A 17,059-nucleotide genomic window follows, 5' to 3' on the forward strand; every position below is an offset into this window, starting at 1 on the left:
GTTTGAGCAGATGACACAAAAAGCTGTTGTCTTTGGATAATGGCAGATAATTACAAGCGGAATTATTGTCAGGGTACCCAAAATGAAGCCGTTTAACTCCTGATATTGATGGAAAAATACAGTGAGAGTCTTATTTATCTGCCAAATTACTTAAAAAAAAAAGAAAAAAAGAGCTGGATAATTGGGTGAATTTAAAAAGCATGTCACGAATGTCTCTAGATGTTGTAACATATTTTGTAGAACGATGTTCGTTGTGTAAATTTTTTTTCTTTTGATTTTGGGATAAAATATGAACCAATTCAAGCTGATGGTAAAGTTAGGTTATGCTTTATAACTATTAGTTTATAGTTAAGTCTCTACATTGTTAAAGTGCCCCTATTGTGCTATTTTGAAAGTTCCTAATTTTGTTTTGGAGGTCTCCTACAACAGGTTTATATGCATCAAAGGTAAAAAAAAAACACCTTTTCTCATAATATACATTGCACATCACCAAATTTTTCAATGACTCTCAACCGACTCGTCGGATGAATCAGTCTGTCTAAATTCCTCCTTTGCGCGAGGGCCAGATGGCCTAGTCTGTTGTGATTGGTCTACCGCTACAGTGCTTGTCAGAAGCTAAACGCCCATTACCATAACTGAACTTCAGCCGAGGCTTCCTCAGTCTGACGCATTTAGGCGGTTCAGAGTCGATTCTTTCTTTAGGGAGACAGTAACTTTATTTATCGTGCACTTTCGACTTTACAATTACCACCTGACGTGAAGTGGGTTAAAATGTTTATTTACATAAGTTACAGTGTAACGCTGGGCTGATGATCTATTGTTTACATCAAATTTGTGCTTTAATAGTAGGGTAATCATCGCAGGTCATGTGTATAAACTAGGGCTGTCAGTTAAACGTGTTATTAACGGCGTTAACGCAAACCCATTTTAACGGCGTACATTTTTTTATCGTGCGATTAACGGTCTTTTTGGCCTAGCAAACTTTGTAGTTTTTTTCACATGCTTTTGCAACAGGACGCGGCATGCGCTGTGCTATGAAACCCATTAATTTCAATGGCTTGCGTCGCGCGAGGACGTTTTGTTGCTTCGTAGACCAAAGCGCAAGCGGATCTAGCTAGACCGGAAACAAAACAACAGGCACGCCGCACACACTTGTTTGGGCCAAATAGTTGGTTAACGTTACGTTTTGAGTGGATGACGAGCGCGAGACGCCGAAATGGATGCCAATAAGATTCTGAATGGAAAGTTTACTTTTAAAAAGTTGCCAAATGGTTCTATTGACGAGACCAAAGTGATCTTTGTGTTTTGTCGTCGTGAACTGAGCTATCATCATCGCAGCACGTCCAGTCTGAAATACCACTTGATGATGGCCAAGCACACACACACACACACACAGCTGATGGGAATTCTCCGCCCCCTCGTCAATATCAGGACCTCGTCAGTATTTCTTTTATTTTCTAACTCTTTTTTTGATGGACATTTTTACATTGTGTGGAGATTATTTGCTCCAAGTGAGAATGTTTGTGTGAAATTGAACACAGTATATGCCAATGTTGTTTTCAATAAAAAAACATTTGCACAAAGCAAGCCGATCCACTTTTCCATGTTGATAAGAGCATTAAAATGAGAAAAAAATAATGGGACAAAAAGAAATCAAGAGACATTTAGAATAGATAAAAATATGCGATTAATTGCGATTAATAGCGAGTTAACTATGACATTAATGCGATTAATCACGATTAAATATTTTAATCGTTTGACAGCACTAGTATAAACATCTGGGTTTAGCATTCTTTAACATCTTTTTTGGCATTCTGATTACGACATCCACGTGCACAACAAATATATATTTTTTGAATAATAATTTTTCTTATTCTTTGGATTTTACCCGTTTTCCTCCACTTGTTACAACTTGTTTTTCTGCCACCACAAGCTACAGTCATGTAACCGCGACGTCTATTTAGTGTTGGTTTACAGATTTGTTTGAGCAATAAATTGCTAAAATTGTGTAATAAAGACAATTTGACCCCCTGTTCTAAAGTGAAAAGTATATTCACATTCATTATTTATTTGAATGGCACTCATTGAGTGATGTTCAAGTTTATTCAGTAGAATAAGCCAGTAATTATGCCAGTAATACAGTACTACTAAAGACCATTTCTGGTATGTTCATGCTTAACTACCGCAAAAATAATGCCTAATATTCCTTTACTACATAGATATTCAGTTAATCATTAACTACTAGTGTGGCAATGCTTAACTACCACATGATTATGGACCCTTAAAATAACTACCGAACCCAATATTTGTACACAATGTATTAACAATGTAGAGACTTCAATTTAAACTAAAAACTAATAGTTTATAAATGATTTATAAGTATCACTGTATAGTTATTATAAAGTGTTTCCAAAAAAAGGTAACCTACTACTGACCTTCAAATTAATTTGCCATTAGATTTCAGCCAGTGACATTTACAAAAGCACAACAGACATTTAATACAGCCCCACTGTGCTCTTGCCACACATCCTTACAAACAGATGGGAGGAAAAGTCAACTCCCAGAGCTTGAGTCTGCATTCAGAGACACTGTTAGCAGTCATATGCTGAACGCTTTGGAGTGAGATCTTATAGAACAAGAAATATAGAAGTACTCGAGTCACTGACCATTAAAACTTAAACTTTTATATGCAACCTAATGAGCTAGATCAATCGTAGTCCATAATTGTAATATATAGATATACTTGTATATTACAATAGCATTTGATTGTTTGATTATGATTCGAATTGCATCACGTCATGTGTATCACTTAAACACACACAGCATAAACTGTGACATTAACATGTATGGAAGTGATTACCGGTTTTCACTGTTTGCCAGCCCAGAGAGACCGGGCTACGTGCCTGTACATTGTAGGTGGTGATTGGACTGTGGTTGTCAACACCGTGGCTCCATGACAACGTCGCAGTGGTATCCGTGATCTCCTCTACAATCACCACTCCAGGAGGTCCAGGAGGGCCTGAAAGAAAGAAAACAAAAAACTACTGAGTCAGTCACACTACAATAAAAGATATGTTTGAAAGACTTTCCCACATTTTTTCCCCTTATATGATTAGTTCTTCTAGTGTTTAACAATAGTATCTAGCCTTCTACCTCTTGATTATCCACTGATTGGTTGGACAATGTTTCTGAACACTTAGGGAATGAATTGGTTTAAATCTTATCTCTCCACATTTTCCGTGGAGGTTGGGAATTTTTCTTCCTCTTCTGTACCATTAACTTGTGGTGTACCTCAGGGGTCTATTTTTGGCCCGCTGTTGTTTTTGCTGTATTTGCTCCCTTTAGGCTTGATTTTTCGAAAGCATTTTTCGTGATTGTGCCTTTTCTGTTGCTGCTCCACACCTGTGGAATGATTTGCCGGAACACTTAAGGCTGTCTTCCAATGATGATAGTTATAAATCCTCACTAAAGACTTATTTTTTTTCTCTCTGGCAGTTGGTTCAATGTAATTTTATGAATTTGTGTGTGTTCCTGCTTGTTTATGTATTTATGTATTTTATTGTCCGAAGTGATTGTACAGCACTTTGGTCAACAGTGGCTGACCAAATAAAAGTGCCTTGCCTTGCCTTAGAGCTCTATCATACACCTGGCGCAATGCGGCGCCAGGCGCGACAAGTGTTTTTTTGCCAGTTTCAGCCCGACGCAGTTATGATTTTCACGTCCTGCGCCACGTTGTTTAAATAGCAAATGCATTTGCGCCCATTTGTGCGCCCGTGGGCGTGCTGGTCTGAAAACGAGGTGTGTTCAGGCGCATTGTTGGCGCGTTGCTATTTTGAGGCAACTGAAATAGACTGCACCATTGACCAACTGAAACCTGGTCTAAAGTCAATGGCACAATATTTTTTTTTTTGTTATTTAAATAGCAAATGCATTTGAGCCCATTTGCGCGCCCATGGGTGTGTTGGTCTGAAAATGAGGTGTGTTCAGGCGCATTGTTGGCGCGTTGCTATTTTGAGGCAACTGAAATAGACTGCACCATTGACCAACTGAAACCTGGTCTAAAGTCAATGGCACAATATTTTTTTTTTTGTTATTTAAAGAGAGCGTTAGTAATATGCGCCTATAGGTGGGTCCACAACCCGTAGATGGTCTGCTTGCACACTTTAACCTCACGCACGAGCAGATCTGTTTCCTCGCTAGCGAAGTGTTCAATTTTTCCGCTTGCAAATTCCGCCATGTAAATAGCGAATCCGCAATGGCGGGAGCGCAACTGGCTTTTAAAGGGGTGGTATGTAAAAAATTTCTCTGATGTCCCCAGAGTGTGCATGTGAAATTTTAGCTAAAAGTAACCCACAGGTTATTTTTTATAGCATGTTAAAATGGTCCTTTTGTAAAAATATGTTAAAATGAGCAAAAATGCACATTTTATGTGTTGGCTCTTTAAATGCAATTGAGCTACTGCTCCCTGCACAGAGGGCGGAGCTTTAACAGCTCTTTGTTGCGAGGCAGGGTTTCTGTAAATTTTGGGGGTTGTGATGTCACTAACCCTAGAGGAAGCTCATGTAGTACCTATCAGTCTTTTGTTGTAGTCCTTAAAAAGTGATTTCTGTAAAATAAAATATCTCCCTTTGCTTTGAACTTTGAGCGTTGTCACTTTGCAGATTTTGTTTATGCTCAAACAGCAACATTACACACTAACTAAGGTTAGGAAAGTGAAATCATAATCAACCACCCCTTTAAAGGGAATGGGAGATGAGACTCTGATTGGTTTATTGCACGTTATGCCCGCAACAGCCCCATTACTCATTAAGAGAACAGGGACAACCCTTTTAGACCATGCGCTGGGTGCGCCGACCATTTTTCCTGTCGTTAAAATAGCAAAAGTGGATTCGGACACGCCCTAAATGCACTTGCGCCATGGGCTTTAGAACATGAGCTTAGATCGTTAAAATAGGGCCCTTAATAGTTAACATTCTGTAACTGAGACTATGAGACTATGCATTTATATACGCATCTTTTTCCTTATGTTTTTGTCTTCCGTCCACTCTGAGACAGCATTTTTTTTATGAGAGCTTTTTAAAAATGCTCTCCAAAGTGGATTAATCACCATTTTCGTGTTGCAGTGTGGACTGTTAAAACGGAGGTATTCAAAACTAAAGACTTATGTTTGGACATGTGATGGATATTGTACCTATATATATGACTCACCTATGTGGGGGTCTCTGTCCACTTGTTTAGTGCACACCAAGGTTCAGATGGCAGCGTTCAATTTATTCAAATAAACTGCACTAACTGAGCAATCACACCAGAGTTCATTTTAATCAAACCAAACCTACCAAGTGTGAACACACCCTAAAAGTAAACGTTAGTCTCTGTGTAATTAGCATTCACAAATTTCGAGAAACTCTGTACATGTATACTTGTGGAATTCAAACTTCCCTCATCTCTAATAAAACAAACAAGTGAACTTGCAAAGACCATATGATTTTGTATGACAGATCTCTCTGCAAGGATTTCACGCTGATTAAAGAACCTGCTCTCGTTCCTCTTTGTGTCTATTATGGTAGTTCAACAATCCTCTTAGGCATGGTTGAATTGTGAAATTTTTCTATTTCTGTTTTTATACGTGCTCCTGCAGGTTCCTCAGTAAATGTAATCTGTGTGAGCAGAAACCGCAACTGGCTCAAGAGGAAAGAGTTGTAACAGAGAGGTTGACAGCTGCTTCGGCCAATGAGAGTCAATGTTCTGTGCGGTTTGAAAGGGGATGTGTTAAAAGGATGGACTGAAAGGTGCCTTTGCATTCGAGGATATTAATATGCACAGTGAGACACCATGGCAGCAGTATTATGGGTTTCTGTTTCAAGTCTGGATGTAGACCACATAAGGGTTTTCTTGTCTGAGAGTAAGCAGCGCACATGTGGAAGCGAAGTGGCCAACATCATGAACACACACGTGGCTGAAGGTCCGGTAGGGCAGACAACACGTTTCTTTGTAGACCAACAGTGTTTAAAGCATGGATAGACTAATGACTGTTTGTTCACGAAGGAATCGTACACATCAAGCTGTGGGGAGAGAAGTACTACATTCCACGAAAAATGTATTCAGTAGGAAATAATGGGCGAGATTTTATTTTGTGCATTAGGATTTGTTTGGATAGTGAAAGCAGGTCATGATATGATTGGTTAATATTTATATGCAACTCTGGTTACCTCAGCAGGAAAGAAAAGTCTTTTTCTCAACCTTTGTCCAACACAATATTTTCAAGGCTAAAATATTTCCTCTGGTATTTCTGCTGTAATAATGACAGTGCTGTTTGTTTTCAAACAGTTTTGATATACATTTTTTTCAACATCGCGTCATTTTACGTCACGAAAGGGAGCCTCAGCAGTGCACAGTAGGCTGGTATTCAGTGAGAGCGGTCGTGAGTCAGTGTGTTTTCGGTCGATTTTGTATTTTAATTGATCATCGTCATGGTAAATTATTATGTTTGTGGAGGTTGCAAAAACTCCAGCCTGTCAGGACATCGAGTCCACAGGTTTCCTAACAAGAAAAAGGACGGTGTTATCTTTCGTGCCTGGTGCGGTTTGTGCAGGTGAAGAGTCGGGATTTCTCTTCCGCATCGGCTTCGAAAAAACGCGGTCGTGTGTAGCATTCACTTCAGATCGGAGGATTATCATCCCGGCAATATGATGGAGTTCAAAATGGGATGCTGAAGCAAGAATATTGATCGTCTTATACTGTCCCAATGGCATCAAATAGTGTGATATAGGTAGTCATGCCCTAAATAGAGGGAACTTGTAATTGAAAAACAAAATTACTCAGATTGTTTAAATATTCAAATCTTTAATTCTGTTTATGTTATAACCCAGGTGAAAAATATGTATTACAAATGTACTTGAGTATGTTTTTAGTACAATACAAATATACTCAAGTATAGTTTTTATACATTTAATAGTATATATTTACCCTAAACATACTCATGTCTGCTGGCCTGATATACGATGGTAATAATCTGTACAATATTGTGAGCACAGTGTATATCATTAGCGAACGTGTATATATCTATAAGCACGTCTCTCACCAAGACACCTGTCCTGTTCTCCACTGGTTCTCCTCACACCACAACTCAATTTGTCTCTGACCGTTCTGTCTGACATTAGTCCTGGCCTGTCCCCGCTCTCTTGGCAGCATAGCAGGCTCATAATTGTATGGCTGTGGTCCGTCATACGAGTAAGTATGAACAATTTCCTCAGCGTCCTAAATGTCATTGCGATCCATTGTTTTCCTGTTGTTTGAATCGACCGCTCTCCCGCCCGTTACTTCACGCCCGTCACGCCCATTTTCAGATGCGGAAGTAAAATTTTCTCACAAAAACGACTCCAGAAGCTTCTGTAGCGTATTTATAAGTATATATTTTTACATACATTATTATTTTTTTACCTACATTATTTTTCTATACATTCACTCGTTGGGTCCTCTAACCTGCAATACGCCCTTTAAAGGTTGTATCAGCGATTTCAGACCCAAGCATAAATGATCACATTCATCTAATCTTTCCTAATGATCCGCTAGCTGCCCGCCCCATAAGCAGGCCGTCAAAAAAACGCGTCTCTGTAGGCAGCCTAGGCTCTGAGATCTGCACACAAAAACAATTGGGTTCACCAACCACTCAAAACCAAAATAAATAGTGTTCCAACCAATCACCGACAGGGGTTCGTTGATAGACGCTGGCTTCTTCTTCAGCTCCGCCTTCGCGTGCAGCCGTGCACAAGCACAAAACCTCACAACACTGTCGGTGATTGGTTGGAACACTATTTATTTTGGTTTTGAGTGGTTGGTGAACCCAATTGTTTTTGTGTGCAGATCTCAGAGCCTAGGCTGCCTGCAGAGACGCGTTTTTTTGACGGCCTGCTTATGGGTTGGGCAGCTAGCGGATCGTTAGAAAAGATTAGATGAATGTGATCATTTATGTTTGGGCCTTTTTTTGGGCCTGAAATCGCTGATGCAATCTTTAAGTAATCAAACATTACTTATTTTTTATGATTCTGCAATATTCAAGATTTTGATTCTGTATGATTTTCAATAAAAATAATAGTTATTGCAGGATTTTTTACATTTTTGCATTTTAATAAAGTTTTAATTATTATTTGAAGTCATCCCTGTGGCCTCCTACAACCAGTTGTATTTTACTGAAGGATCATGAAAGCTCTTCATTTGTGTAATAATAATAATAAGTGGTTTTCCATTTCTAGTCAGGTTTAACATCATTTAAACATTATATTTGGGATACTAATCCAGTGGTTGCAATCAGCTTTAATTTCTTTAAATCTAACAAATTATTTAGGTAACAATGCAATTCCCTTTTTTATCTATCTGGATTTGATTGGATAAAGAAGAGTAGAGTAATATTATATGTTTTATATACACTCTCCAGGCACTTTATTAGGTACACCTGTTCAACTGCTTGCTAATGCAACTATCTAATCAGCCAATCACATGGCAGCAACTCAAGGCATTTAGGCATGTAGACATGGTCAAGACGATCTGCTGAAGTTCAAATTGAGCATCAGAATGGAGAAGAAATCTGATTTAAGTGACTTTGAATGTGGCATGTTTGTTGATGCAAGACGGGCTGGTCTGAGAATTTCAGAAACTGCTGATCTACTGGGATTTTCACACACAACCATCTCTAGGGTTTACAGAGAATGGTCTGAAAAAGAGAAAATATCCAGTGCAGCAGTTCTGTGGATGAAGATGCCAGAGGTCAGAGTAGAATGGCCAGACTGGTTTGAGCTGAAAGTCAACAGTAACTCAAGTAACCAACCGAGGTCTGCAGAAGAGCATCTCTGAAAGCACCTTGAAGTCGAACCTTGGAGCAGATGAGCTACAGCAGCAGAAGACACACACAGGGTGTCACCCCTGTCAGCAAAGAACAGCAAACTGAGGCTACAATTTGCCGGGCTCAAAAATATTGCACACTAGAAGATTGGAAAAACATTGCCTGGTGTGATAAGTCCCAATTTCTGTTGCGAAATTCAGATGGGTCAGAATTTGGTGTAAACAACATAAAAGCACGGATCCATCCTGCCTTGTATCAACGGTTCAGGCTGCTGCTGCTCCTGGTGTAATGGTGTGGGGGATATATTCTTGGCAAGTTGTGGGTCCCTTAGTAGCAATTGAGCATCGTTTAAACGCCATAGCGTACCTGAGTGTTGTTGCTGAATATGTACATCTTTTTATGACCAAAGGGTACCATCTTCTGATAGCCACTTCCAACAGGATATCGAGCCATTTCACAAACTTCAAATCATCTCAGAATTGTTTCTTGAACATAAAGTAAGTTTATTATAGTCAAATGGCCTCCACAGTCACCAAATATCAATCCAATAGAGCACCATTAGGATGTGGTGGAACAGGAGATTCACATAATGGATGCGCAGCCAACAAATCTGCAGTAACTGCGTGATGCTATCATGTCAATATGGAGCAAAATCTCTGAGGAATGTTTCCAGCACCTTGTTGAATCTGTGCCACAAAGAATTAAGGCAGTTCTGGAGGCAACAGGGGGTCCAACCTGGTACTAGCAAGATGTACCTAATAAAATGGCTGGTGAGTGTATATTATTTTCCCCCACCCATATAATCTTGATTTTAAAACATTGTGTTAGAGGTGGAGAAAATTGCGTAACATTTTGTATAAAAAATTATGAAAACAAATTTAGTTTATCTATTTTTTTTTCATCTCATATGTCAATAACAGTTGTCCTTAACATAATTTTGACATGCTAATTCATTCATAGGAAATAATGTGTGGGTCTTTTATCCATAATGATTTGATTGAATTGTTATATAGTTTTTCTATTTAAAAAAGTTCTGAACAATATTCACACAACCTTGGCTAATTTAGCGGGAAAGAAAATATTTCAGAATTGTAGTGTGGAATATTTCGAAAACAAACATCTGTGAATGCAGAGCGAGAAATCATGAATCATGCACAATAAAAATGGGAAATTTAATCAGAAAGTCAACAGGGTCAATTTGATTTCGTGTTGTTTGTAAAGATGTTGTAATCACAGGTTTTGATTATGAACTGCAATTTATATACTTTGCAATTTTCCTCACTAGTGTACTCACCTCTTACTAGCAGCTCAGCTTCTGCAAGTACACTGTCCGCACTCGTCTGAGCACGGCAGCCATATTTCCCAGCATGCTTCAGGAGGATGCTTCTGATCATCAGGTCTGCTGTGGAGGTCTGCTAAATGGAGGGGGAAAAAATAGAAAGTACAAAGGGAAACAGAGAAGTGAGATAAAGAGAGAAATAGACCTCCATGCAGTGTTTGACACCTGAGCAATGGGCTGCTGCTAGCCGCTATTGGCTTGTGTGGATTAAGAGATTCCTGTTCGGTTTAAGAGCACGCGCGCCATTACTTTCCTCAATCTGCTCTCCTCTGGAAATGAGAAACGCCCCAGGCAAGACTGCGAATAATTCAAGGTCTACAGGCAGCTCTTTAGTACTGGGGCTGATTAAAATTACAGCACATGAATCAGACAGCTGGGTCCTGCGCCACTGTCTGCCATGCACTGTCTCGATGAATATGTGTTGCCTTTGAGGAATATTCTGGATATTTCACCTCAAAAATTTAATGGAAAAAAAGAAACTGTAGTTATATTTGACATACAAAAAAACTAGGGATGCACTAGGGAACATTTTGGCCGATACCGATAATTCTCTATGTTTGAAAGCCGATAACCGATATATAATCTAAATCCAAACTTTTACATTAAAAGCCATGTCCCAAGCACACAATTATAATGTTCTCATTATAATTTTATGTAGCCTATATCCTTTTCAAAGTGATTCCAATCATATTTCAAGCAATTCAAAACCATCTGAACAGTGCGCATCTGAAGTGTCTCAGCTGTAGGAAATAATACATTATTTATCTGCTTTGATATATTGGCCAAGTTTTCTTATTGGGCAGATAACGATAACATTAAAAATTACCATATATCGGCCGATACTAATATGGTGGCCGATATATCGTGCATCCCAACAGAAAACAAAAACTATTTTTGGTTTTGGCAGGATAAATGATTAGCACTTCAGCTACTACTATAAACTAATATGGAAACAAGATTTACTAATCAGTAGGTAATAGCACATTTAGGTTTGAGACTGTCCCATATTAGGTAATCAATAGTGCCCTCATTAAGAACTAATAACTAACTATGACAAATTATAAAGAATTACCATTTAATTAATTATCACTTCATTAACCTCTGTCTGAAATGTGAGCGATTGTCTTTTTTATTCTGAACGTAGTCATAAAATGCATCTCTAAATATTCAAGTGTTACCTAGTCACTCTTCAAGAACTAGTAGTGATTTGGACCATAAGTCCATGATAAGACCATGAGTGACTAGATAATACTTGGGTAATTGTGATGCATTTTATGACCACATTTCTTACCCCTTGTTACCCTATACTCATTTGTCCTATAGTTCCTGCATTACCTATTAATGACTAGAGTTGCAAAGTTACTTATAGTTAGTAGAATATCTAGAGTAGATTTTTGATATAAAGTGTAACCAAAAATGAATAAATAGTTATTTTCGTAGTAAAGTTTATACTTTTTTTAGTTGACATAGGTGCAATATTATTTACAGTCGACAAAATGTCTAAAGGGGACCATTCAAATGTCTAACTAAATGCCATTATACACAACGGATGGACAGAATTTACCCCAAACATTTGGGTAAATAAAATGTAATTGCAATTTAAAAGCTGATTTTTGTGATTGATATTTTCTGCGAAACTCTTTAAACACCGGAATTAGTACTTCTCGGTATAAAACATGTCTAAAAGTTTGTATAACAAAATAACATGAGATTTGGGCCTCTAAGTCTTTAAAAATTAAATAACGGGACATTAAAATGTACCATATTAGTGCAAAATGCCTACTGCATTAAAAGAAAATACATATCTCTTTATTTCTGGTTCTGTCTAATGATTACGAAAAAAAGCTATAGTAGACAATAACCTCTCTCTCTTTATAACTTTATACTCTCTTTTTCATTGAAATGAAAATGTGCTATGAATATTCTAGTAAACTGTGCCTACTCTGGGTGTTTTTGCTGAACAGGCATGTTCTGGGGTTCATGAGAAAATCCTTTGGTGCAAGTGTCTCATAAAGTATTCATTAACACCGAAAAGCTAGCAACAACATGAGAACAACATGCAAAAAATAAATAATTCAGGTTACATGACTGTCATGCAAATAGGCCTGCTAATGCGCCTCGATGGTGGAATGAACATCAGTTGAGTCCCTCTCATTCATACGGAAGCTTGTTTCCACCACAGAATAAAAATTAAAAAAGGTAATCGCGACTTCTTATCTCACAATTCTGACTTTTTTTTTCACAATTGCGAGTTTACATCTTGTAACCCACACAATTGCGTGATATAAAGTCGCAATTGCGTCTTATAAAGTCACAATTGTGAGATAAAAACTCGCAATTGCGAGAAATAAACTCACTTTTTTCCTCAGAATTGCATGTTTATTTCTCACAATTTTGACTTTATAACACGCAGTTGGGAGATATAAAGTCAGAATTGTATGATATAAAGTCGCAATTATGAGATAAAAAGTTGCAATTATGTTTTAAAATGTTTTCATATGTGGCGGAAACAAGCTTCCATACATTCATGCACTTGACTAACTAACCTATTAAAAAAAAAAAATTTAAACAACAGGGAAGGTTGTGTACAATTCCTGAATTTGAATTGAGGTAACAAACGGGATCAAGAATTGTCATTTGAATTTGAAAATTAGGAAGTAGAATTAAATATTTTTTAATCTCATTTGCATGTTGATTTGGATGAAAGCGTCGGCTAATTTAGAGCAAAAAGGAACAATAAATGGAAGGTTTAATCAGCTAATTTTACATGAATTACTCACTAAACAACCCAAACACCCAGTTAGCTGCTTTGCCAATTAGCAATTAAACCCATTGTGGGATAATCGAATATAAAACCTCTAAAATGCAGGCTAACATGGCACATATCTTCCCACATCAGGTCACAGTACATTTTTAACAGTGACAGTTTCATGGCAGATTGGTGTTCAGCAATGCCGTGAAGGGAACCAAATAATATTGTCAGCCGGAAGGAAGACATAAATATGCCTATAATATGATTCTGAGAGGACACAAGATGGTTTGAACTTTAATTGTGTCAGCTGGAGCTGAGGAGTGATCATACAGTACCTGTTAGGTGTTACATGAATGCATGCGTGAGATGAGGTGACTTCATGACGGAGAAGTAAACAAGTAGTTTATGTTGTTATCAAAGCCAGCCAATCAAATTGCTGAATGTTCTCAAGGAATGGTTGACTAGTTGTCCAGAATCCAATAAGTGAGTTTGACAACCCAATGGACACCATCAGAAAATATGGAGTTTGCTCCAATGTTGAAAATGTTTCTGCTTAACTTTTTTTGTGGAAACAGTGAAATACTACCATTCAAAAGTCTGGGTTAAGATATACCCCCAAAAAAGCTAAATCAATACTTTTATTCAGCAAAGGCACATTATATTGATCAAAAGCGACAGTTAATCCATTTATAATGTTACAAAAGATTTATATTACAAACAAATGCTGGTATTTTGAACTTTCTATTTATTTAAAGAATCTTGAAAAAATAAAAACTGCTTTGCCATCACAGGAATAAGTTTGAAAATATATTAAAACTGTTTTTTTTATTGTAATAAAATGTAATGATATTGCGGTTTTTACTGTATTTTTGTTCAAATAAATGTGCTCTGTGAGCATAAGAGACTTCTTTCAAAAACATAAAAACATCTTAATTATTCCAAACTTTTGACCAGTAGTGCATATATATAATTATATAATTAATATATATAAATAAATATATACTGTATATAAAATAAATATATTAAAAAAAAATCTTTATCAGTTGCTTCCCTCACAGTGTTTATTTATACCTGTACAGGCACAGTACAACCATTAGATGTGGTTAACAAAATAATAGTAATACAAAATTCAAAGCAATCCAAAGCACAACAGACGCCTGTGCATGTGAAATCACGTCACTAGATGATTTTGTGGCGGCAGAAAGCCTGTTGATGCGCTGTAATCAGGGAGTGTTCTCGGAGTGTGTGTGGAGCTGCTGCTCCTCTGAGACTCTGATAAACATGATGGTGTGATTCACAGCGGGTCTTTCATCATGATGACATACGGTCCTGGCTGACCTTTCACTGGATTGATTCTCACTCCAGTTAAAGCAGGATTTGGTGCAATGTGGCATCTCTAAAATAAGTAACTGAGACTCCATCTGTTCAGGAGCAACAGATTGAAGATGGAGTTATGATACTGTTTTCAAAAACCATGTGAGCAGTTAAATACTTGAAAATTAATTTTTAACTGTTTATTTTGCGTTTCCTCTTTTTTGGCTAATTAATGACATTCAAAATACGAGCGTAGGGAATCGGAGAGGGAGTTTGTCACCATGTTGGTGTGTCAACCAGATTGGATTATTTACAATATTATCATATTTGTAGTATTAATGATATGATCACTAAACTAAGTTCAAATCAAAATGCTGATATTGAGAGGTAATAGAAAAAAAGTTTAGTTTCAATTGAAAAAAAAAAAGCTCTAATATTTCCTACTTCCAATATTAGCCAATGGAGGTATATGCCAATAATGGACAACTGGCAACTAATATACAACCAAAATATACAACATAAGCTGATTAGACAAATGTGTCTTTACCTACACTTGTACAAAAACATACCTATACATACAATTTACTGCCATTTCCAGCTAAAATTACCAGTAGTTGCAGTAAAACTCTCATTCATTTTCACACAAATTATGATTACAAGGGCAGATTATCAATTAATAAAGACTTATGTATGCGTTTTTCCTTGGAAAATACTACGAAATTACCTCAAAACACCTTTACCATATGATTTGTAAACTAAACTAAAGCCTGTAGTTTCCCTTGCCATCACAGGTTTAAATATTATCTTCTAAAATCAGCAGAATATATTTAAAAACATATATTTGCAAATGAATAAATAAAGCCATTATTGACCAATACGCCACTGAACTATCAGAAAAAAAGGTTTATTATTTGATTTAAATTTTTTTTTTATATTAGCTGCTTTGACCAAATCACGTCCATGCCAACAATTTACAAAATATTAATACTGACTGATACCAATAGACCAATAATAACTGATATATTGTATAATATTGCAACAATAACACAGTGTAAGTAATATTACTATCCACAAAACACCAAACAGGTGTTAGTCAGTCACATTCAACGTTACGTCGATACTGACGTAATGGGATCCAAGATTGGCCCCCAACACGTCAGTATCGACATATCGTCTCAGTTCCCTCCTTCGGGGAACAAGGGTTACATCAGTAACCGAGACGGTCACCTACAGCATCAGCACAAGTACACAGTGGCACATCTGTGGTGAATCTGCTTACTGTCTGAATGTACTCAAAGTGACTGCCCTCCTGCAGGGTGTTGAGTGGTTGGGTGTTGAGCAGCCAGAGGAAGGACACGTCCAGTGAGGGGTCGTGAGTGACTTTACAGCTGAGCACCACACTCTCTCCCACCGTCACCTCCACCCGGATGGGGCTCAACTCCACCCGCATGGGCTCTGAAACATCAACGTCATTCTGTCATCAGAACAATAGAACAACATCTAAAAGCTATGATAGAAACTCAGAACACAGTCACTAAACACCACAACATTTTGGAAACGAGTGACTGGAATCATTGAAATGGAAGCTTTAGCGTTAAGTTCTGCCAGGAAGACTCAATTGCTACGTCACTTATTACCTTCTCATCTATCCAATCGTGTCTAATACTTGCGGTATAAAAGACCAGTACTTACACATGTTTGAGTTCGCAGATGCTGACGCTTTCATTCATGCTCTCGTTCAGTCGCCTTCATTCATGCTCTCGTTCAGTCGCCAGCCAACATGTTTCAGGACACGCATATTGTTTTACTATTATTGAGTTCAGACGATGGATATGTCCCGCCGTGTCTCCTGCTACACTTCGAGGTTCCCGCGTTTAGTATGGTTTAGTGCCGCATCTCCCCGTATGCACAGTGGTCTTCGGAGAGTTTTTGATCAGCCAAGGTCTCTCATGAGAAGTTCTGCTCTCTAGGCCTAAAACACCCTGGGTAACCAGTTTTCATTTCACGTCATCAAAAGCCTCAACAGCGTCAGCTCAGCCAGGATAATCCGGCAGGAAGAGAACTATGTCATCCTCAACAACTTGTCCAGCAAAAGAACCTCGCTGTCTGCACGGGTGCATTATCCCGCAGATCACCGATCCACCGACATGAATCAACAACTCTGCAAATCACGAGAGGCGATCTTCTCTCGCTGGTTCAAGTTCAAGCTCCACTTCCAAGGCTTTCAAGTCGGTTTTTCAAGTTTGGTAGGCGCTTCCACCAGCCACTGTTAATATGTCCCCTCTATCATGATTAAACTTCATCCAGGTAAGTATTTCTCCGTTGCTTCCTACACCAGCGGCAGAATTCAAATTGGAGTCCACGGTGACGTGGCGTACGTGTTCATAATTACTACTGATCTGTATTACGACTGATGGGGCCGGATAGCTCGCCTTAAAGGGGAAATGTTCATAGCAAGTGTAAACAAGTTTCGCGTCACCGATATTCCACAGTACAGTGATCTAATAATATCAGCGTTGTCGAGACCACGCTCTCGCGGGCAGTTTGCAAATACCCACTAACAACTGAGTAACTGGTTTAAAAATAAATAAATAAACCTGAGCTAAAGAGAGCAAGTTGTTCATTGGCTGTTATGCATTCTGTAGTGGATATCTCTACAATGGCAGTTAATTACATATTTACATAAGTGTTGTAATTTCACAAACAACAATTTTTAACATTTAGGCTACTTTAAAATCATATTATAAGTCCCTTAATGAAATTAGATCTACAATATTGGAAATGTGTTCAATTGCTGTAATATTCAACCTTTCCT

At 37.9% G+C, this 17,059-nt stretch overlaps 1 protein-coding gene across 4 annotated transcripts in view; it reads right to left on the minus strand.

Annotated features, from left to right (window-relative positions):
* Positions 1-17,059, minus strand: part of cntn5 (contactin 5) — a 349,180-nt gene that overhangs the window by 34,192 nt on the left and 297,929 nt on the right. For 2 of the 4 annotated variants that reach the window (XM_056239389.1, XM_056239388.1), the window contains exons 14-16: positions 15,524-15,699; positions 10,134-10,251; positions 2,861-3,019 (exon numbers count right to left, since the gene is read on the minus strand). In XM_056239389.1, coding sequence (XP_056095364.1) covers positions 2,861-3,019; positions 10,134-10,251; positions 15,524-15,699 — 453 coding nt within the window. Of the gene's footprint in view, positions 1-2,860; positions 3,020-10,133; positions 10,255-15,523; positions 15,700-17,059 lie in introns of all 4 variants that reach the window. The other 2 variants (XM_056239386.1, XM_056239387.1) reach the window with 1 other exon arrangement.

The sequence above is a fragment of the Rhinichthys klamathensis genome, unplaced genomic scaffold (assembly GCF_029890125.1).
Source record: "Rhinichthys klamathensis goyatoka isolate OS25496 unplaced genomic scaffold, OSU_Roscu_1.1 h1tg000561l_1, whole genome shotgun sequence".
NCBI classification, from domain to species: domain Eukaryota; kingdom Metazoa; phylum Chordata; class Actinopteri; order Cypriniformes; family Leuciscidae; genus Rhinichthys; species Rhinichthys klamathensis.